Below are 24,387 nucleotides of genomic sequence, written 5' to 3' on the forward strand. Positions count from 1 at the left end.
CAGAGCTGTTTTTTTTTATTTTGACAAGAGAGAAATATCGTTATACATCTAAATTATATTTTGGTAAATATAATACGTAGAATAATAATTATATGTTTTTCGATGCATTAGAAATAATAGGCCTATTTTGCGCGTCGCGTGCGGAAGAGAAGCGCCAGGTAGGCCAGGAATCGAAACCCGATGAACAGCAAAACCATATTCACCACGTCCATCGTGAAATCTTTCTGCAATTATTAACAAGTAAACATTTTTTAAAACAATGCTTTTTGATTTATATTTATATAATAAACTTAAATAAACTCAATAATTTATTTAAAATTGATATGGCGGCGTATTTTGGCCAAATTATGCTACAAAGTACATACAGTAAAGTTAAAAGAGTGTTTTCTTATATCTTTTGTACTCGTTAGGTTTTACAGTCATGATTAATTCGATTGTATTATTTCAATTTTGTAACTGTGTAAGAGATATATGTAATTTAATGCATTTTTATTCAGTTTTCAAAATTTCCGTTTAAACAAAAATGCTTTGAAATTTCTTTACCTGTTTTTTAACGTTTTATTTATGTTCGTAAAAATATATTTTTTAAATATTCATTAAGAGTTGTATTACATGGATGTAACGGTTATAATATTGTTGATGAAAGTTGGTATACGAAATCTTTTTTAGTTTATTCATCTCATCCACAGGTAGAATACAATTTTTTGATGATATGACAAGATAAATTGTTTACTAAATTTGAGAGACACTTGTCACATATTTTCTTGTGATCATCATTACCGTCAACATTTCAGCCATAAGACGTCCACTTCTGAACATGGGCCTCCCACATAGTTTGCCAATATGACCGGTAGGAAGCGGATTGCTTTCAGTATCATTCGCCATCCTCCATCCTTCCATTGACATGATAATGATAGCCTAATAACTATAGATAATTTTTATTAGGAGTCGTACCTCAGAGAAGCTGAGCGTCTGCAACACCACCTGCCCGGAGGAGGGGCAGGTGTAGTTCTCGCGCGTGCAGTCGATGGACTCCACGCCGGACCACTGGTTGACGAGCAGCGCCTCGTTGCCGTACCGGAACCAAGACAGGTACGAGATCCAGCCCAGGTATGGAGGTACCGAACTGAAATTCACGTATTTAATAAATAAAAGTTAAACAATTTATGCAGCAGTGGTACATAAGCCGGTCTTATCACTCAAGACGTAAAATAGATACAACTTACTTTAGAATATGATACATTTAGTACATACAAATATACACATTACGCCATTGCAAAAAGTGTAAAATAAATAAATAAATATCGACTATAAATATTGCTTATGAAATGAAATAAAAAAAAAACTTAAAAGAATTTGGGTTTTACATAAAGATTCAATCAGTCGCGAATTCCAAACAACCTTTATTTTCTTTGTGTTTTGTTTCTTTTTTATTTATTTCGTTTATATGTTGTAATAAAAGAAAAGAAATCGAAAATGTCATTGTTATATTTCCATCAAAACTATTGCTGTCATTCTACGTGATCATGATCTTTTATTGTCGCGGAATCAATACATAAACTTTGTATATCAGGCAACGTATAGGTTATGGAAGTAGTACGTAGATTGTTAAATAGTTAATTCTATTGAAAAATAATTACCCAGAGTTAAGGAAGAAACCACCGAACAACATGAAAGGTATGATGATGGGAGGTCCAACAGACGCCGCCATACTGACGCTGCTGCTGGCACACGATATCAAGTAACCTGTAAAACGAAATAATGTGTATATGGTTTTTTTTGGTTTCTCATAATTATTTCAAATTCAAAACGTTTAACCAAACAAAGTCAAGGTCGAAACAGCTCTATTATATGAAATCATAATAATCACTTATAATCTTCAGCTTAAAATTAAGTTCCAGTTAGTTATTGACGCAGCACATACTGAAAAGGACTAACAAGAAATTCGGTGGGGCTTTTATTTTTTTGATGATTTTATTAACAATGTTTTTCCTTAAAATTAGAACGATACATGTCATTTCCAAACATTTTTACATTTTTTTACCACAGGAAAGGTGTATATATGTGTGTACACTATCAAATCTGAAAAAGCCTACTAGATGACCCTTTAAAGACGTTTTCTAGATAACATTATTCGCTGACCTTAATCCTACTGCTGTAATCTATATAATAAATATTAATTGATATTTAGGCTGAAATTTTCAGTTTAAAATGTTTAATTAGAAAATATCGCGAAAAACAACTTTAAACAATAATAGGATGGCTATTAAGTAGTCTTTTCATATTCGATAACGTACTAAGGACAGTCGATACATGATATAACTTTCCTATACAGAGTTATATCAACATCCTGCAAGATGCTTGCTATTTTCTTGGGATAAACTAGTGAATAAAATTAAGAAAAAGGGCTACTATATAGCTACTTTGTTATGTAGCAGCAGTCGTGCCAAACACCGAGTGCTTGCTGGCACTAATCGGTGTAACATTACTCCTGAGGATGCCTCGTGGAGGGGTGAAACACGTGTTGAATGATTTGACGGTGGTAGTTCTGTAATTCGCATTGTTTGCCGCATGCGCATTTATCAGCGGGATTGCGGGCGGTGCACTTTATTGCGCGACTACTGCTACATAGCGGAAGTAGCTATATATAAGTCCTTTTTCTTACTTAGGATGGACTTCCGCAAAGTAACGCGTGAATCCAATAGATAGTGAAAAAGTCAGTTTTTTATTTATGTCGTTGCATTATTACTATTGAGTCAATGTTTGCTAGAATCATATTTGAGCATCGGCAGCATTATGTATAGCATTGTCACTAACGCAACCTTAATCTTTTTGAACCTCTAAGACTAAGGTATCACTTCTTTGAACATCTAAAAAATCTGAGTTTCCCGTATCAAATCAAAATATAGAATCGCTAACACTGTGTCTCTTTTTTTTTTGCTCTTTTGATGATGAGTGATTGAATAATTTATTTCGTTGTTTTTGAAGTTAGTATATTTGAAATAGCATAATATTTTAAATACCATACCAAAACTCATGTTAAAATCCTACAAATCTATTTTTTTAACTGTCTTACTTTGTGTCTTGTTTTGCTAGTAAAAAAATGGTACAAAACTGTTTGTTGCATTAACTTTGAATGATGTTTATATTTTCATAACGGAGATATGAATCTCCGCATTGGCCTTGGTTTTAACTTAAAGGGCCTCAAAAGCGGCCTAGTCATTTCGTAACAATTATAACTCAAATACCAATCGTTGGACCACAACTTTGGCCGTGGAAACTCGCTCGTCGTTGCGTCATATACGGGACGGCATTCTCACTCGCAATCACTAATATTTTAATCAAAAGTATCTTTTTATTAGGTGATATTTTACGTCAAACATTCAACTGAATCCAAATAGGCACTAGAAATCTATTTCTTATTTATTATTCTCTATTCACTTTTAGGACAAAAACTTCTCGACGATATAGTAAGGTAGTTTGCATTAGGTTACAGTAGACACCAATGTTTTAAGGGTTTACCGGTTTACCGAGCAAGTTTTTATTCATCTTTTACGAACAATAGTAATAGTAGTTTTATGACATAGACTACACAAATATAGTAAACAAGTATTAAGATCTATTTAATGGAATCAGGCGTTACCTTGCGGAAGTCCATTCTAAGTAAGAAAAGGACCAATATTTAGCCACTTCCGCAGATGCAGTGGTAGTCGTGTTTGGCACTAATCGGTGTAACATAACTCTTGAAGATGCCCCGTGGAGGGGTGGAACACGTGTTGAGTGGTTTAACGGTGGCAGTTGTGTAATTCGCATTGTTTGCCGCATACGCATTTATCAGCGGGCTGACGGGCGGTGAACTTTGTTGCACGACTACCACTGCATGTGCGGAAGTGGTTAAATATTGGTCCTTTACTTACTTATTAAGACCTAGTCAATGAACTATCTAGGAAAAAAATAATATTGAATTTGTATACTTTGGAGGTAGGAGCGAGAGGTATAACAACGAAATCTCTCTAATTGCTGAAGGTTTTAGCGATGTCAAGAGCGAACATCAGCTCATTTCTGGAACAGGCTTCCGAAGCAACATTGATAGAATCATTCAAAACTTAGTTAGGAAGGTAAAGAAGTCTGTCTGGTCAGTGCTAACGCACTGCAACCACGGGTCTATAGTCGCGGCGTGAGTAAGCCATCCACTAGTTGTTCCGACGACATAATTAAGGTTGTGGGAAGTCGCTTGATGCAGGCAGCACAAGACTGGTAATGGCGGAGATTTTTGGGGGAGGCCTATGTCTAGAAATGGGCGTTTATAGACTGGAGAGAAGATGAATGTACCGCAAGTCCTTCTTAAACCAGTTACGCGAGTCTTCACAACGCGATGGATCCGAAAATCGCATGATTAATGAAAGTAATGTTGAGAAGTTACGTCTATTCACTTTTGAGAATAAAATTCGATGTGTATAATCATAATTCACGATTCACACTTTTAATATTACTTTATCTAACATTAGACCTATTTACGAAGGGAAATGGGTTTGCTTAATTTCCCATGTACTTGAGAAAGTCTATAGAGAAGCGAAAGGTTAATATTTTTACTAATAATCTCTATATTATATAAGTTATGTATTACTGTGAAGTACCATAATAAAAAGTCTAGAACAACATTTTAAATTTTACCTCCATTAATTGTATCTTATTACCATCAACGATTACGTAAACATATTAAATGCCATCCTCATATTTTCTAAGAATTACAAAACGTTATGAAATTTCCTTTTAATTATTTAGACCATTAAGTTAATTTTTTAGGTAAAACAATTAGCGACAAATGTCTAAAATATTATTTAAAAATTTGAGCATGAATGATATTAAAATAGTTGCGTAATATTATAAAGAATTTACTCAACCGATATATTAAAAATCGATTGTGGTATATATGCCGGTTTGATTGTATCGTCCCATTAATAGCGTTACATGAATAATAATTATGATAATGATTTATTACAAATACATCGTGATTATGTATGAAATAATAAATATCTGGGCAGTGGTAACCTAGCGGAATTAGTTTGTGATCGTAGGTCTTGGGTTCAATTATCGGTATACAATTTTAAATATTTCACACTGTATACATTAATTACATAGGATTTCCATTGCACTCAAATAAGCTTCTGAGAAAAGGGCAACAGCGTCCTCTGCATACAGCGTACGACGATCGCCAATAGGCCTGCCAAACTTGGCGATTATGGTATGTTCTCCATAGATATCTTCGCTGGTGCAACCTGTGCTATTGCGGCTACTGAACCAATAATAATATATTGAATGACGACCATGAGCTGGTGGACGCAGCGTGGGTGGGTTCCATACAAGTAAACTGAAGACATTATCAAGGTCATCTGAAGTCGTTGGATGCATTCACTGTAGCGTTCTTTGCCTCCCTCTACGCTTGGCAGTGTTTATCGGTTAACATGATAATGATTGTCTCCTTATGAGTAAAGCTAAACGAATTTCTAAAGCTGATGATGTTATAATCAACACGGAGCACTGCAGTCTGTATCCTGATTTGGAAGAACCTGTAAATGCTGTAGAAATGTTTGTAAGGCACCAAAAATCAGTGAATATAAGAAAGAAGAAGTACTTACCGAAAGATGTAGCGACGTTAGTGATGAGAGCAGCGAGGGCGGACGCTATAAAGAATCTCTCCGGCGCGGGGTTGAGTCCGATCATGTAGTACGCGATAGTGGTGAATACCAGCGGTATGGTGGCGAAGACCGGCGCCTCCGCTAGGGTCTTTGACAGGAAGTACACATCCGCGCGGTACATGCCCGAGTGGTGCTCCCGGATAAAGATCGGCAGTTCCGAGCAGAACACCTACGAGAACCAACTCCTTATTAAAAGGACTGATGACTATTATTTTAAAGAACTTTGGCAGTGTAATAGCATATATAGTACATGGTTGGAACGTAAAACCGAAGTTATATTTGTAATCGAGAAAAAAGACATCTATTTTTATACGAAGCAAGGAAACGAAAACTTAGTAACCAACATGTAAATGTTTACCAGTGTCAAAAAAAGTAAAATATATAAATGTATATATATAAAATATAAAACCATTAAAGTGTTTGCTAGTTAAATCTTAAAATTATTCATAATTTATTATACAGCTATGGGACATACACTAGACAATGCAAAAAAATCAGCATGTTGATAAAAATATTTAAAGTAATCATAGAGCTAGTTACTACGTTTTAATTTTCATGCTTCGATATTTACTTCGGTACATATTAAAAAGTTCCTGTGTCACTTTACAGACCATATTTTTTGTTCAAACTCGATAATTAACATTTTTAAAAATATTTAATATTTTAGAAATACTAATAAAATAGGAAAATCACTGTTTAATAATATTTATAAAAGTAGATATTTTATGTGATATTAAATAGTGTTTGCTATATATAACTTTTATCTAATCATAAATCCGAAATCAAATTTGATGTCTCAACGTTATCTACTGCAACACGCCTTACTGTGAAATTTATTGCGTAAGGTTAGTGTTTTCCAAATATTAACACGAGACTTATATGCATTTTAGTTAACATCACATTAAATTCGTTTTTTGATTTAAATGTACAGAACCATTATAATATTTTCATGTTAACGAGAACAATTAGAAAGTATACACACATATATGTATATCTATGTATCACTTGATAACAACATAACTTGAAAACGACTTTATTGAATTTAATTTTCACTCTAAGATTTTTGATTAGAAATTCGACATATTTCAGAAAATATAGTCAATATTAAAACTGCGCGACTGGCAATTCGCCCTGAATTTCGTATATTTGACAGTTCGCCTTGAACTCTGCGCGTTTGACAATTGTCAAAAGAACTCGTTGGTTGCATCAACATTTATCGATCAACAGATTTATTTATTAATTTTATATTAATAATATATCACCCTGTAATACGTAACACTTTGTTTTCCTATTGGGACGCGACTGATTAATAACAAAGGTAAATCTCTTTATTTATAGTTTGAGAAATGATAAAATGAATCGTTATGAGTTTACTCACGTTGATAACAGCGAAGATATTCTGGAAGGTCATGTTTGTGAGGAACATGAAAATGGCTCCGTTTATATTCATTACACCGTCCTGGTCCAGATGCTGCCCGAAGTATATTACTCCAATAAGAATTGATACCATCTGAAAATTAACTATGGTAAACAAAAAATCTAAAATTTGTGACTCTTGAATGAATTTGAAAGATATCTTGAATACCAGTCTAATCTCGTCCACCTTTATGTATGTACATTATATATTTTCCACACCTATTTGTAATCACCCTGTATAAAGTGTCTCACTATTAAAGCATTTTGAAATGCAACAGACAAATAACTTCTGACAGTACATAGTCTGCAGACAGATAGTAAACAGTAATTAAATTTTATATTTAGTAATCCAAATCTTTGAACAAAATTTTATCTTATTTAATATTATAGTAGTTCTAAAACTATAGAAATAATTTTGTACCCTAATCACATTAGTTGAGTTTTCTAAGCACATGTAATCATTTTACGTTTTGCTGACAAAAAATAAAAAATTAATGTAAATAAAGAATATTTAACTTATCTTTATTTACAACATGTTTATAATACCCAACTTAAACGACTATTATTTATTATATTTATTTACTAATACAGCTATTTAACCTGTAACTAGATGTAGTTTTGGTTATTCACGAAATTGTATGTGTCATCGTGCCTATTAGTTACTTTAAGCTACCACATCTATAACCAATCAACCTGTATATGTATGCTTTTTTCAGTCATCCACCTTATGCATACTGCCAGAGTGATGGTTACTAATCATATGGGGAAGTTTGGAAGGAGTCTTAAACCTTTTTCCGTCTGTTCTTTTAGTAAAAAAGCATAGATTAATTATTTATACTTACGACAGTCTGTAGGAAGCGGACTTTGATTAGCATGGGCTCTTTGGTGACAGAGAGCCAGGAGCGCCAGAGAACGGCGCGGAACTGCGCACACCAGCTCGCTTTGTACGGCGACCGACGCGCTCTGATGGCCGCTACACTTGACCACGGGGCGTCGGCCCAGCCGCCCGAAATCTTTCTCTGTGTAATCGAACTATACTTTAAACCCGAACAATGTAGAATAAACATGAGTTATGGTAATAATAATGACAATATTCGTATGCATATATCGACCAATCCAAAAGCTAAGACATCGCATCAGCATCATATAAGCTGTAGGACCTGCAAGCGCTGGACGAAGGCCTCCGCGTTATATTTTCAATAGGCCTACTAGGTAAGAAGCGATCGGCTTCAAGAATCTACCCAAACAAAAACTAAAACATAATTGTCTACCCACCTTGTGAGCGGATGTCTTACGTCATATATTACGATTATGAGATCAGAAAAACTGTTAAAACCATTTTAGTTTTCTAAAATAACTAAAAATAAACCTGAAATTAAATCTTAATATTGTTTATATTGTCGTTACACTTAAATAAATCTTTATATTAAAGGGTTGCGTAAACTACACTACACTGCTGTAAGTAACGATTGTAAATATATCTTTTGTCTTTATAAAGATCAGTAATTACCTCTTCACTTAATATAACCCCTTTACTTAATTATATTCGTATTCAGGATTAATTATGTAAGAATCTATTTATAATATATAGAAAAACCAATCATTTTGCAATCATTATTTCTGGTCATTCTTTCAACAGAATAACCAACAAACTATATAATGATTTCTTTTTATAGCTGAATGATTGATGATTGTACCATATGGATTTTAAAAGACTGATGAGATTGAATTTTATACTTACTTCACGATACATGGCGTTTTCAGCTTCTGACGCAAGTTTACAACCCAACTCAGACTTTGCAAAAGAGGTGCACACAGTGTCGATAGTGTGTTTTGTGGTCTCCTCCCGGCCGGGTATGCCGGCAAGTAGTTGAATGTAATGGTCCGCAGGGTTATAATTCGCCGGGCAAGCAGCGCCTAACCTAAGTTTAAATGCAAATTGCCCAGTAAGTAAACAATATTATTTACAAAAGTTTATGAATAAAATTTTCTAAAATGTTCTTGACACCGGAACACATACATACGTATTTTTAACAATAGTTTATTAACCCCTTTAAAGTTTAGTACAGTTATCTACATGCGTTTTATGACTTTTATATGAGATGCATTAAATCCTTGTAAACATATAAATGTTTACTCTTCATACATTGCTTCTTTCGTTAACTGTCAGACTAATAGCAATGGTTTTAGTTTACGTGATGTATATAAAATATGTACTGTTTTCGCTATAATTCTTTTTATTAAATTTGGCCTGCTTACAGTAAGCACAGATAAACGACCCATCAGGCGTAGTCACCGTAAAGAGGTTTAGGTTAAGTGCCTCCAGCGCTCTAACACAGTAAAACATTTAATGCCGATGGATAGCATTGATCTTAGATGACATTCTTTTTATCTTTTAATTTTCTTAAATTTTTATACACCTACTCGGATCTTGACTTCTGTCTACATGTAGTACAGAATGTAAAAAATATTTATTAAATCATTATGTACAGATAGGAATAAAAAGGATAGTTAGTTATAGAATTTATATATAAATACAAATTCACTCATAAATGCGGGTTGTATATATTAGGGGGACCGGAAAGTAATGTCGCTTTCTTAAGTTAAATTTACACGACAACATTTTTAACAAGTTGTATTTCTAATCAACAATATGTTCACCTTCATTCCCAACAATCTTTCTCATCTACTATACAAATTTTCAATGCCAGAGCGGTAAAAATCAATTGGTTTTTCTGTAAAATATGTCGACAGCAACGACATTATTTTCCGGTCCCCCTTATATATGCCTATGTTTCTATGTATTCGTGTGGATGTAAAATGTAATTTATACGACTATAATAAATCCTAAGTAATGAACAATTAATTGATGTTAGGCTTATATTAATTTTGACGAAAAGTTTATGATATAGATACCGCTTTATCTTAAAGACATGTCTAATTCATTAAACTTTAAAAAGTTTAAACAATGTTGATGTCTACTTACTCTTTGAAGAACTCGCTGGCCTGATCAGGAGATCCTAGGAAAGCGACTCTACCGTCCGCCATGATAAGCAGCTTGTCGAACATGGCGTAAAGCTCCGAAGACGGCTGATGTATGGTACATACGACAGTTTTGCCTTTCTTAGCCAGACCGCTCAATACCTATTTAAATGTAACAATTATTGGATTACATTTTGCACTGTTTCTATGTATATTATATACGTTAACAAGTTTGTTTAATCAAAATTAAAAATTATAAAGTTTGTTTCTATAATTAAACATTATACTATCCTAGTGTTTCGCTTTAACAATCATATCACAGCGTTAAGGATTTTTAATATAATACAGCAGGGGAACGAATTGCTTTATTACTGTATTAAAAAATCCGTAAGAGTTTGTTGCGGTATCTTCTCGGATCAGCGTGTTTGGAATCCTTGAAAATTTAAAGGGAAGGATACTGTTACAGGAATACAATGTAATTCTAGTTTGTATCAAATTTGTTTCTCTTTGCATTTTTCTCATAACGTACCAATGAATTGTGTGGATACAAAAAATCGTACACTTTATGGATTACAGAAGCAATTATTGAAATAGTTGATAAGTTTTATTACTAAGAACGTATGTAAAAGTTATTGAATATATCAAACATTTGAAGGAATCGGAAACATACCTGAATAACATTCTGAGCCATGAAAGAATCAAGTCCGGACGTAGGCTCGTCGCAGAACATAAGCGGAGGGTCTGTGAGGACCTCACTGGCGAAAGACAGTCTCTTCATCTCGCCGCCTGATATGCCCTTCAATCGGCCAGGGATGCCGATTACCGTGTTCTGACATTTCGACAGTGCCAACTACGAATATTTTTTATAATAAATATTTTTTTAAATAAAAATTGATTATTTATAAATAAAAATGATGATGAATGATTTGGTACATGGTAATAAGGGGTTCACCCTTTTATTTTACTTAAATAGCTCAATATTAAGTAAACAACGTGTTTAGCCAAAACATGTAAATGTCACGGCGTAAGAGCAAACACGTTATAATGGTTTGTTATAAATGTCTCAAAAATCAGAATAAAAGTTATAAAAAGGGTGAAGAAACCATGAAAATTTGACAGTTATTTAACAATACACAAATTTATTAAATTTCAAAGAAATGTAAAAAATACTTTCTTAGTTGTTATTATTAAAACGAGGTAGTTAATAAAAAAAACTATGCTTTTAACTTAAAAAGCCGATTTCTGAGTGTACCATACATTAATATATAAGAAATTACTAATTTCCAATCAAACTGCATAACCATGTATCTAGTGTCAGCGTCAATCTTAAGAAATAACAACATTATAAAAAATTAAACTCATCAATTACTTATACAATATATATGCTTTGTCAGTAAAAATCAAATTGATCAGATCGTACATTTGAATTTTTTCTTTAACACCTTTATCGTCTATACATTGAAATTTATACGCCCGATAGCCGAAAATATTTTTTTGAGGGTGTAGCAGTCATTTAAAGTTATTTATTACTTTTCGTACAGATAAGCAGTGTCGTTATATGGATGTAAAAAAACATTCTTTATTCAAGTTTCTTAATTTTAAGAGCAAATGTCACTCACCTCTTGAATTACTTCTTGGACCCTTCGCATGCGCTGCGCGTACGGTATATGTCGGTCCATACGCACCAAAGCCTGTTTAAAATGAATCGATATATTATTTTTTATTTCAATTAAAACATTTACTTTTGCTTATCGCCACGTACTATTTTTGTGTCCTCATTTTTTAATACTAAATTTTAGGTACATTATGTGCATTAAAAATCAATTTTCTATCGTAGTAAAATTTCCTTCTTTTTTGTCAATATCAAAATGTCGTTTACCCTTGGTATTTATAATCTCTACCTGCTTGCATTAGCTATTGCTAGCATAATGTCAAGAATCCGATAAGATCGAAAAAATTCTTTGAATCATGTGATGCAGACCAGAAAAGAAAGGAGGCTTTTGAAATGAGGTGTTGGCGAAAAATATTATGCACACCATAGACCGCAAGACGCACAAATCTAGGCTCTCCAGGATGTGTTACGAATGAAGCCTTAATTATTTTAGCTACACACGTTCGCAGACAACCAGATAACTTCGACTAAATACTGCTTGTAGGGAAAGTAGACGGTTAAAGACCGATCATCTACCTGCGGGTAGATCTGATTAGCTCAAGTCATTAACTTGACTCTTTATCACTACTGCCATCTGGTTTGGAAAGCGCTTGACATCGATTCCGTCAAAGAGCCCTAAACGGATACGAGCTTCAAAAAATGAAAAGACGATCCAAGAGGCGGGTTGGTAACGATAGTTTGGTGAGCGCTAAGCTTCAATTTTTCGAGCATCGATGAAAAGGTTTCATGGTTATCCGTATACACTGAATAATTCTTTCATCTCTTTCCTTCCTATCAGACAACAAGACACACGTTGAAGTTCCTTCCACCCGCACTAAGCTTTTCGCTAATACCTAATAACCTACAATTCAAAGCAATAGTAAATAAGTTTCTTCTAGGCATGCATATATCATCTTAGACCACGTCATCTCTTAATATTAGGCGAGACAGAGGTCGAATGCTTCGCCCATAAAGCATAAAAAGACGAGTGAGAACATACGAGTTGTTAAATCTTGTTAACACTTAGTTAATTACCTAAATGTATGCAGTATAGTGCGATGTATTAAACATATATAAACATTTTTATTCACAAAAGACCCCCACGATACATACGTGTAAAAATGTGTATAGACCAGCAGAGCGTACTTGTATTTAATCTTATTAGTGTATTTAAGTATGCATATTCATCACGAACGTGTAGCGCTTACACGACGGACAGGTATCTCTGTCCATTATGATAAGGACTAGAAACTAGTTTCGTAACTTCGTCGGTAATAGAGGCGAGATGAAAAATGTATGCATTAACGGCGACATCCTCTCGTATCACGTTTGCTTATAAATAATAATCATAAAATTAATTATAGTGTATATGCAGTGTCCCTGTCTATGCAGTGGTAACGGCGAGAACGTTCATTAACACATTTTTTTTAACTTTAAAGTAATATTTTCTCGTCGTGTAAGGCTTATGTCTCACCCAAAGATATCTATGGGAGGATATACCATAATTGCCACGCTTGACAAGCGGGTTGACGATCGCAGTCCGGTATTACGCTGCTACCATCTTCTGGAAATTTGTGAGCAGTCGCAGTTCCATATAATTAATGCACAAAATGTGAATTATATATAAGACTATATCCAGGGAATCGAACTCGCGATGTACAGCAAGTCTCAGTCCTCTACCACTGGGCCACCACTGCTCGATTATTGAACCATTGCTCATGTTTACACTTCAATAAATAGTAACATTACCTTTGTCAGATATAATTATATGATATTTGTGGTAATCTAATACTGTGGTTTCATTCTATATTCATTTGTGTGTAACAATAATCGACAAATGTATTACATCGTTATTGAGATGATATTTCATCTCTTGCTGGAAGCCAGGTAACCCAGTTATTGGCAAATGGTGTCTTAAATTAAGGTTATTCTTGACTCGAAAGTTTTTAAGGTAAATTAATGAAGGTAGTTGAGATAACTAAATAAATTGTAAAAGACAATAAAACTGATATAAATATACCAACGAAGTATACAAACTATACCTGAATTAAATGTTATATAAAACTCATAATATATAATATATAATAAATAATAAAAGGCAATTATTGTGATAATTCTGTCAGATATTAAAATAATAAAGGAAACGTTATGTTTTATTCTCCTAATTTATCCGAAATAGAACCACAAAACAATTTTCTTTTAATTTTTATGGAGGATACGTATTATAAACGTGGTTGAAGCGCTTATATTAAACAGAATCATGTGATTTTCTTCCTACAAACTAGGTATACTAAAAGAAGAACAGAAACAGCAATATTAACAAACTATATATAATGCAAAACCGGGACATATTACAATGGTTCTCAATGCAATAGAAGATGACATAGATGGACTAGATATGATGAATGTAGTTAATAAATAATCGATTCATTTTTGCTTAAATACGGATAAATTACAACATAGGGGAACGAATATTGAAACAATTTCAGTTTCGTTTAACGGATTAGTTTTGTTTTACGATCTTATATGTTTAGATGGTAAGATATCAGAAATGTTAATTTTTTTAAATATACTGTTTTTTATATTCTATAGGTTGTAACTATCGCAAAAATGCCTATAAAACCTTGCTAATTGTTATTTCGACAAAAATAGATTGTATAACTCTCTTAAAAGAATTTGAATATGTAAGAAAATTTTAAATTCTTTAAATTATGACAATCTGGGAATGTCTATATTCCTTTACGTCATAAAGTCATGGTCATTTACTGACCTTTCTTTCGGTTAGTCATCTGTGTCTAAATACATTTAAATTATAGTTTATACGTGCGTTTTAAGAAAATTTGGAGGCATACACAAAATTTTGAGATAATTAATATTTTCACTTTTACCTGTAACATTGTTTTCCAAAAGCTTTGATTATAACGACAATAATAATGGCAGAATAAGAGTGTTTTTATTTAAGATTACGGAGTGGAAACCACGTATCGACAAATGCCGCGTACAACGTCCACCAAGATGGACAGACTACCTTGTTAAGGTCATCGGAAGACGCTTCATGCTTGCCCTTTCCAAGAGGTTCTCTTGGAAACCTTTGGGAGACAGCCATGTCATGTAATGCAAAAGTGTTTTTGGGAAGAGGTTCTCACCTGGAAGATCAGATGTTCCTTCACTGTCAAAGTACCGATGAACAAATCCTGCTGTTGCACGTACGCCGACAGCGCAGTGAGGGCCTCGGGCGTGGCTGGCTGCCCATTGAGTGCTCTGGTGCCGCTAGCCACGACACCACTTGGCGTCCTGAACGTCAACGTGTTCAGGAGCGTCGTCTTACCAGCCCCCGATGATCCCATTATCGCCAGCAGCTCACCGGAGTGAGCAGCGCCATTAACTGATAACAAAAACATTTTTTTGGCAAATGACTCTAATATGTAAACTTTTTTTCCCGGAGCGTACAAATGATTCAAATTTGGAAATTAAAGTATTTATGATTATCCTTCTAATAGGCCTATGCGTTTTAACAACATAAGTAGTCACAAATTTATTCAGAGGTTTCAAACTCAGGAATTGGTGTATAATCATTTTTACTAAAAATATTAAGTATTATACTGTATTCGCCTAGCAGAGTGAAGGCTAGAAAATGATATTTAATTTTAGAAACTCAGAAACTGACAGTGAATCAGATAATGACGATTCACTGGATCGTATTATAAGAAAAATAGACTTGGTTATATCCGCACTTTTTACAAAATAGCTATATTTAAGCGCATTTTTAACTAATCTTTACAACTTTTGTCGTATCATTTTAAGTAGAAGAGACAGATGAATGTTACTGCGTTATTTATAAAATTGCGATTGGTAATGTTTTTTATTAACTATTGTTAATAGTCCGGCGAATTTAAGACAAGATGTTTTGGCTACATTAATTTTTAGCTCATCTGTGAGAGAGAGATAGAAGAGAGGTTGCTGTTATTTAAAGTTTATCGCTTTATAGATAAGCTGCTTAAGCTGTAATATTTAAAACAAAATATGACATAGTATATCTGATAAAAAAATTATCACTTACCATTTTTCAACAGCTGTTTTCTCTGCTGGAACATACGTTCGGAGGAGGTTTTCCAGCAGTTCCAAAACCTTCTATTACGAGACCTGGACTCTGTTGCGAATGCATTGATGTCGCCCCAGGTGTATGTAACCTTTTCCGTACCACCGATCGCACCATAGTTGCGAGTGGGTATTGCCAATGTCACTTCGCCACCACTTGTTCGTGGTGAACCACTTGGTGAGCTGCCATCCTATTAAAAGAAATTAGCTATGATTAATTAAAAAAAAAAAACATGTGTGGTTTTCGACAGATTTATGATATGGCAATGTGGTGTAACAAAAGTTGATATATTTATTTGTTTACAGCGGAATTATTTATTTATTGGACTTTAACCCCACGGAGGTTAAAGAATGCCTGGCCAAATCACATTAAGTGAAACCGGATCTGTCGCTTGTGCTTCGGCTTCACGGGAATAGGGAGGTGTTTATAATTAGTAATCACATTTATTCTAATGATTATAGAGCTTATTGTTGTATGATTTGCATACAATCAAAAATGGACGTTATTTTAAGAAGAAATAAAAACGTTAAAATATTAAGATTCTATCTTATATTCCTAAAATTATTCTATTATGCTAACAGTTAAAAACGAGAGTTAGTGGTTGGAATATTTCATTCATAGAACCTGGGATTAATAATGAAAATGATTTTGTAATTAAGTGGGATTATTTCTAATATAAATACTTGATGTAGAATATTGCCGAGTCTACGTACAATGGTCCACGGTTATGTGCTGTATGAGATAGAAGATCGTTCATTTTCAACAAATCAGTATACTTTAAATTTTACATTTAATTACATTTAGTTGTAAGACTTTTAATTGATTATACAAAATACTTTACAAATACGTTAAACCTACCCACAGTTCCACCACTATCTGCGCACTTCAACTATTAAACTTTCACAATAATTATTTTTATATCAGGAACTACCTTCAATTAGAGACAAATAAAAGACAAAAGTTCTGGTTAAATTTAAAAAAAGTTATGCCGTATAACGCATTTAAAAGTTACTTGGACATCAAGACTATCAAAAATCCTTACAAAGAACAGAAAACCAGTAAACAGTGTTTATGAGATTAGTCGTCTAGAATTGGATTACCAATAATATATACCTGCTAGCAGATCAGTGTGCTTGTGACCCTAATTTCATAAGAAAAATACAGCGGAAAGAAGCCAATGTCAAGCAATATGTATATCGAGCTTGTAGCGAAGGTTTCAAGACGTGACACAATTTCGATGAAATCGAAGGGCCTCTGTTAGGTAATGCTTTAGGGTATTAATTATAGGCGGCCGGCGCACCGCACGAAGTGTCGCGTTTCAAGCGCATTGTACTAACAAACGAAACTCCGACAAATCGCCGCGGATAGATATAATCTGTTGTCAGCGGCGGGTTTCGGAAGCCGTCCAAATACCTAATTATTTGTTATACTATTCCTAAAATCTTTATTGCACATTCTATCCATGGAATATATAGATATAATAAAAAATATTGTTTGCAAAACCTAATATATCATACCGTGTACAGGGCGATTGGTTATAGATGTAAAAACATTAAAGAGATGTATAGTATTTATATACGAAACCTATTTCCAATCGACCGGTATAAATTTTTCACTTTGAAATGTGTTAATTTTTATTTTAACTATTGAAATGCGAAAGCATAATAACTATTGTCTATACAATGTTTGCAGGGACAGATAGTAAACAATATTTAATTTTAATAAGTATGTAATCTGAATTTTGAAAACGTCTTTTCTGACTATATAATTAAAACGATATTAATTGTTTCTGAAATAATTGATTTTTCAACAGAGTATATCGTACATTAATTGACAACAAATATATATATTCTCTTTAAACCTTTTACAGGTATAAACAGTAATCCTGTATATTTAATCGACAAAGCAAATGAAATTTAGATTCTTGAGTATAAGCGCGAACAGCGTCAAATAATCCAATATTCTAGCTGTAACGCATCGCCTACACTTTAGTATAACACCTTTTGCAGTGCACTTTTTCCTCCTTACTTTAATGTAGAGGACATAATATATAATTATTTATTCTATTTTACTTTTCATTTCAAAGTCCATTTTACTTATTTATTACATTATAAAAAAATCCCTGTCACAATTTACGAAGGCTGTCTATATAAAAATCATTTTCATACAAACAATTTAAAAAAGGATAATACAAAATTTGTAAATCTGTAATAATCGCATCGTGTTTTTCAATCCGTACTTTCTCTCGAAACCGAAATTTCAGATTATCATTATACTAAAATATCGGAAGGGAAAATCTTAATCAGCAATTACGAGAATTAACGATACAAAAATTTTGCGAAAGTCATGCGAGCAACGTATTTAACATTCCACTGTTTAGTAGTGATTTTAAGGTGTTATTAGTATGCACCAAAATGTAATTGTAATGTTTTTATTTATAAACTAAGGTTTGGGCTGAATTTTCGTGTAATGGAATATTGTCTTTCGCTTTGATGTAACGAAACTAAGACAGTGGTGGGCGAAAAAAAGAAAGATTGTGGTCAAGCTTTATTTAGTAACATTAATAGCAACAGCATCCTCAAACAGAAACACAATAACTATACACTACAGTTTTTTGCCGAAAATGTACCGCGATGCTCGGAGTAACGCTGTGAAGTCGAATCGGAAATGAAGATAATGGCAGAAAAACCCAACGCAGGTGAAAAAATTGCTAGTTTGAAATAACAGTGGGCGGAGCACATCGCTCACGCAATGGAAGGTTCTCGAGTGGTGACCACTAGTTGGTACACGCGTGGATCGACGACGTAGTTAAAGACGCGAAAAGTCGGGGGCAACGCAAGACCGGTCATGGTGATGATCTTTAAAGGTGACCTATTCCTTGTAGTGGGTGTCTATCGCCTATATCTAAACATTTCATCGTAATCTATGTAATTAACAGTCACTAAAAGTATTACAGTAATTGTTACTTAATGTACATTATTAGCAATACAAAATTGAACGAGCTTCTTGTGTCAAACATTCTTTCGTAGCATGTTAATATCATTGACTATACAAGATGAAACCCGTGAATACTGAAGACACATATTACATGTTTAATTTTTCTCTATTTGTCAACTCAATTTAATCTACATAAAATGTAAATAAAAACTGTGAGACGGATACCGAAGCTTCTGTTTTAATAATATTATCTTTTTACATAATCTTATTTTGTACTTAAATAAATTCTCATTTTTGCTGATGGTAATGTCAAGAAACTATATTAACACAAAAGCTTACTCAAAATTTCTACGTATAGTCAAGTAATATTTAAATAAAGTTTTTATACAAACATTATTAAAAATGAATAATTATATTTCAAAAAACGTAATAAATTTATTTCGAATAAAAATTTCGTAATTAACGTGGGTTGAAGGTAAATGTCTATCCCATACAATTTATATTTGCATAAACAAGTCAACGTGCTAGCAACCGTGTGAATAAATCTCGATATATAGCCTCTTAGAAACGTTGTTATGCTGATTAATACTATATTAATATATGTGCAAAGTTACCAATAGGTCGTGGTTTCTATTGGTTTTAAGGTTATAGAGAATATATTATTTGATCTTTTACTAGCTGAATCGATAGACGTTATCCTGCCTTAGCTTCATAATGGAACTTAATAAAAGAAAGTTAATTAAGTAACACGGTGTTTATTGCAGTGCGTTTTAATATATTGTTAGTTCGATTTTCTGGTATGCAAATAAATCATGTTGATGCTTTTCCAACGTGAACACATATGACATACATGACATGAATACTTGACGACTGTCCTTGAGATTTCATTATCGACATTGCAAATGCCTTGATTCTTGAGAAGTCTAAAGATCAGTCAGAGAGCAATGGAGAAAGCTATGCTCGGAGCTTTGTTACGGAAATGAAAACCACAGAAGAATCAAAATCACGAACGCAACTCGAAGTATTGCTCATCTTTCGGCCGTTCGGGTCAAAAGATTTTCGATCGGCGACCTCGAGGTTGTAAATGCGACGTGGATAGGGTTCTCACTAGGTTATCCGATGACATATAATTAAAATCGCAGAAAGTTGGTGGTAGCACGCAGTGCAAGACCGATCATTGTGGTGATCGTCATATGCTTCATATACTATGCTTTGCAGTGGCCGTCTATGGATTATTTTTTCATAAAAACCTTTTTCGAAGTATTAAGACAATTATAAAAAAAAAAGTTGAATGAATTTTGCAGTAGATCTAAACACGTATCCAAGGGAAATATACTATAATTCTTACCAAGAATTTAAAACAGATTTTAATGAGATGCGAATATTACTTTTCATTCACAAATGACTACACTATATTTGTATAGTTCTTAATTTGCCTTTAGTGGTTTCCGGGCCGCGGCTTTAACACGTAGGATGTTAACGATTACCACAAATAGGTCAGGATGAAAGAAATTTACCGTATCATTGTTCGGTTACCTCTAGACGAACCGGCCGATCTAGATCGATACGGTCTGTGTTATATCTGTTAATTCAAATTCAAAGGGTCATTCATTCAAAGGGCATTGAACATCTTTAAATATAAATAGTAGACATAATTTTTCCGTGATTTACTTCGCGTAGAATTATTTAAGATCTATTTATATAATTTTCATTCTCTGGTTAAGATTGTGAAGTGAAATGCACATAAAACATGCCTCAGTAAAATTATTTAATAGTATTATCTGTATCAATATATTCGTCATCGTTTCAGCCATGTTCCATGTATTTCCTACAGGACCGACTGGACACGGCTTACATCAGCGTCTTCAAACAATCTTGTTAAGGACGCCTGTCCTTGTGGAGTCATCTTACGATGCGTTTTCCGATTCCTGGTCTCTACTCCAGAACCGTGAGCCCTTTCCGTATCATCTCATTTGACATAAAACTTTGTTTCTATAGCTAGAACATAAATGTCTAGTGGCATAACAGACCAACAGAAAGTTTTAGTTCATTTTTATTTACACATAAATTACTACAAATGGCGATATAGTGCCTTATAATATACTCTAGCGTTATATATTTAAAGAGAGAAATAACGGGTAATAATTTATAAGCAAATAGTTATTGTTATTAAATTTAATGTTGAAAGATGAAAAAAATTCTATCACTATTTTTGTAATTTTTTTATTAGAATCCACTTAATATTATGCGGTAAAAAAAATCTTTCGGCGTGCCGAGGATACCGCAACTTGATCGCCGTCGTTTAAACTAGGTTATGTCTTTATTGAAAAGGTCTGTGTTATAAATCAGTAAGAAATGTCAACAATAAGCAATTATGACGGATTTACACAGATCATGAAGAAATTTCGCGCTTTAAGGCAGTATACAATTGGATTTATTTTTTCTAGACTTACATGGCATGGCATGGCATTTACACATTCAGCAGGCTCGCAGGCACAGCGACGCAGGTTGAAATATTTATAAATGTATTAACAATAATGACAAAAATAATTTACTGTTAATAAAATATTTGTACGTAATAATCACACCATTATTTAAACAGATATGCTGGTTCGTTAATGATAAATTAATGTAATTGTTTTTTTGTTTTAATTAATTCAGCAAAATTATAGTAATAATATAACAAAATTCTCTATTCTTCAAATGTTTAACATGTTTTTTTTATCACAACTGAGGATATTATTTTTTTTAGTTTTTTTTTGGACAAAGAATTCCATCATAAATTTTCAAACAGATCCGGTCTTGCATTGCGGCTTGCATCCTACGTTTTACAACGACGTTAACAAGGTCACATATTGGTCAAAACTCTTGTCAATGGTTGTCCAGGTCCGTGGTCTTCATTCCAGAACATTATCAGTAAGCAGTCATCTGTACTGAGCGCTATGTGGGCTATTCACCGCCTCTTCGACTTCCTTCATTTTGCTTATTCACTTTATAATAATACAATTTAATAACGTATAATTTGTTTTAATTATTATATACAACATTAGGTCATTCATTCAAAGGACATTGAACATCTTTAAATAAAATAGTAGACAATGTCATTTAAGTTTTATTACAAGTAGATCAAGACACAAATCAGAAAAAATACTATCGTCCTAATTGTGTTCTTAACATCTAACGACTTTCAACGGCTTATTTATTTTAAAACCTTATTTTAATGTGTCTATAAATAAACTAAAAAAGCGCCATTATGAAGATGGGTAAAGGTCGGAGTCGAATCAACCAATATAAGAGCATTGATCGGATTGATTTTGACAATTTTAAACTTATTATTAAAATTTACAATTCCTTGATGATGTTTTATTTCTATTTATATTATACAGACTTGTGTATTAAACAATTACTGAAGTATAATAATAATAAAAACAACTTTTACGCTCGTCTTTAAATATAACCAATGCCAAGACCTCTTCCGATCCTACCCGGTTATATCGGAGCTTTGAAAGCTACGGCCGTAAAAAAAACTGGTTCCGTTCGGTTTTTTCTACTTGTACACTGACTTGAACGATTAAATTAATGATATCTAAGTATATACGGATAACCTTGTTCTGTTACATTCTTCTCAATTTTTACAAGTTAAATCTCTTAAAATTAAGACTAGTTTCTGAAGCATCAAATAAATAGACATTTTATTATATTTTTAAAATGTTATTACTAATATTTTGAAGCACTAAATCGCGTATTTTTAAAACCCATGTGGTTTTATAAATACGCGATTAATACTAAACGAAGACGAACGAAGACTAAACGATTCATAGTGTTCAATAAAAATAACCAATGCAGTAAGAAATTACTTTGTTGAAAGCTCTGCGGTTACGATAATTGTTGTAGATTATTTATCTTTAATTAGTAAATTAGCGATGTAAAGTAAGTAACACTAAAAGGAATGATTGAATTCGGCATTAGTTAATGGTGAATAGAATTTCATCATGCCTAAGACAATGTTGGAAATAGGCCACCTCCAAATATTTTTAAAATGATCGGGTGGAAGCGGCCTGTATGCAGCATATTTCGATGAATTTAGCAATGTTGTTTTTTCACCATTTTTATAGATGTCCTTAGCTGTTTACCGTCGTCTCTCAAGAAATTTAAGATCCAAGCAGACATCTGTTCAGTTACTTTCATTCGTCTACGGATCTCCTCATTTATGATTTGATCTTGTAGATAAATCCTGATCATAGTTCCCTCCATGGCTTTTTTAGAAGCTGTGCTCGGCAATAAAATTATTATCATCGGCAAATAAATAGTAATGAATAAACACAGGAATAATAGACAGCATTTCAAGTAAAATTATGTTTTGTGATACGATTAATATGTTAAGTTACCATAATAAATAAGGAATAATAAGGTTACTTGCCATCGGTACATTTCATTGCCTTTCTCCGTGTAAAGCTTAATTTAATTTCCGTATTTTTCTACCCTCAACCTTGCGGTTACTGTAACAGCGGACTTTTTACTTTTACAGATTGTGCAACATTTAAACCAGTTCTACTAAAAATAATTACTCCTTAATAAATATCCACAGCTCAACAAATATAACGTGACATCCTTATCGATTTTTTTTATATTTTCTACTAGTTTATATATTAACAATATCGATATTTACATTTGTTATTAATAACTATTTTACGAATCTGTTAAATGAAATCAAAACATTATTATAATTTCATTTTAAGGAACATCATTTTCAACCACTCGAACACAAATTATTACATTAAAATAGGAGCAAGAAATTATTATTTATATTTGCAATTCTAATTTACGAGATCCAAAAATATATTCGTTACCACGATGTGTTGAAACCGGTTTAACTAATATCTTTCCATGTGGTCGTCGGAAACATTCTTTTAGTTTTTTATTTATTTAAAAGTTAAATATATTATTAAATGAAAAATCGTCAATCAAATAAAATTTTTATTCATCGGACGAAATAAAAATAATAACAAAGATAAAATTTAACAATAAATAGCGGTGAAATTACAGGGAATATATTAATACCTACCTACTAAAATAATACATAATTAAAGGTCAATTTGAATGTCGTACTGTATTTAATAAAATTAATAAAGACCATTTTGTTTAATATTGTGCGTAAAGTTTTAAAATAATAATTCTAATTCAATATAATGAAATAACTCACCTGTGGCGAATTATTATATGTTACACGCTGATTGTCCACCGATGAAGAAATTAGAGGCTCGTGTTCTTCGGATCCGGCAGTCATTTTTATTTTATATTATTATACAAGTTTTTTTTATTAAATATTCTTAAAGCTTTAAACTATATCACTATCATATTAATACTTTCTTTTTAATTAAAACGTTAACTTCACAATTTTTTTTTAAATCAATTTGGCGGGAACTTTGACATGCGCGCGGCGCGGCGAATGCGTTGGACTAAGCGGTATACACAGTACTGCGGGCATAGACTAACCACTGAGCATCTTTCCGTCATCGCTCAACTCACATTTCACACAGGCTATCTCTTTGTTCGGGTACAACTTCTGTTTGTTCCTCAAGCAATCCTTGTTGATTCAGTGA

The 24,387-nt window shown here is 33.0% G+C and overlaps 1 protein-coding gene across 1 annotated transcript; it reads right to left on the minus strand.

Annotated features, from left to right (window-relative positions):
- w (eye pigment precursor family transporter white) lies at window positions 1–24,291 on the minus strand. Its single transcript, XM_068773999.1, has 13 exons — window positions 23,988–24,291; window positions 15,809–16,037; window positions 14,895–15,133; window positions 11,717–11,788; window positions 10,768–10,947; window positions 10,102–10,259; window positions 8,857–9,037; window positions 7,958–8,134; window positions 7,078–7,209; window positions 5,640–5,868; window positions 1,641–1,746; window positions 955–1,126; window positions 1–224 (listed from the first exon to the last, which is right to left on the minus strand). The coding sequence occupies exons 1-13, from the start codon at window positions 24,069–24,071 to the stop codon at window positions 123–125; spliced, it is 2,061 nt and encodes a 686-aa protein (XP_068630100.1). The 5' UTR covers window positions 24,072–24,291; the 3' UTR covers window positions 1–122.
- Window positions 24,292–24,387: the final 96 nt, after the last annotated feature.

This window comes from Battus philenor, unplaced genomic scaffold, assembly GCF_028537555.1.
Source record: "Battus philenor isolate CCGP_79_NKW_IND1 unplaced genomic scaffold, ilBatPhil1.0.hap1 SCAF_6, whole genome shotgun sequence".
NCBI classification, from domain to species: Eukaryota; Metazoa; Arthropoda; class Insecta; order Lepidoptera; family Papilionidae; genus Battus; species Battus philenor.

Excerpts from the sequence above, each read along its gene's own strand:
- w (XM_068773999.1), bottom strand. The coding sequence starts at position 24,071 with ATGACTGCCGGATCCGAAGAACACGAGCCTCTAATTTCTTCATCGGTG. Across the intron at positions 11,789-14,894 it reads AGGAACATCTGATCTTCCAG|GCTTTGGTGCGTATGGACCG; the intron begins GTGAGAACCTCT and ends CATTTTAAACAG. Across the intron at positions 10,260-10,767 it reads TGGCTCAGAATGTTATTCAG|GTATTGAGCGGTCTGGCTAA; the intron begins GTATGTTTCCGA and ends ACATTTAAATAG.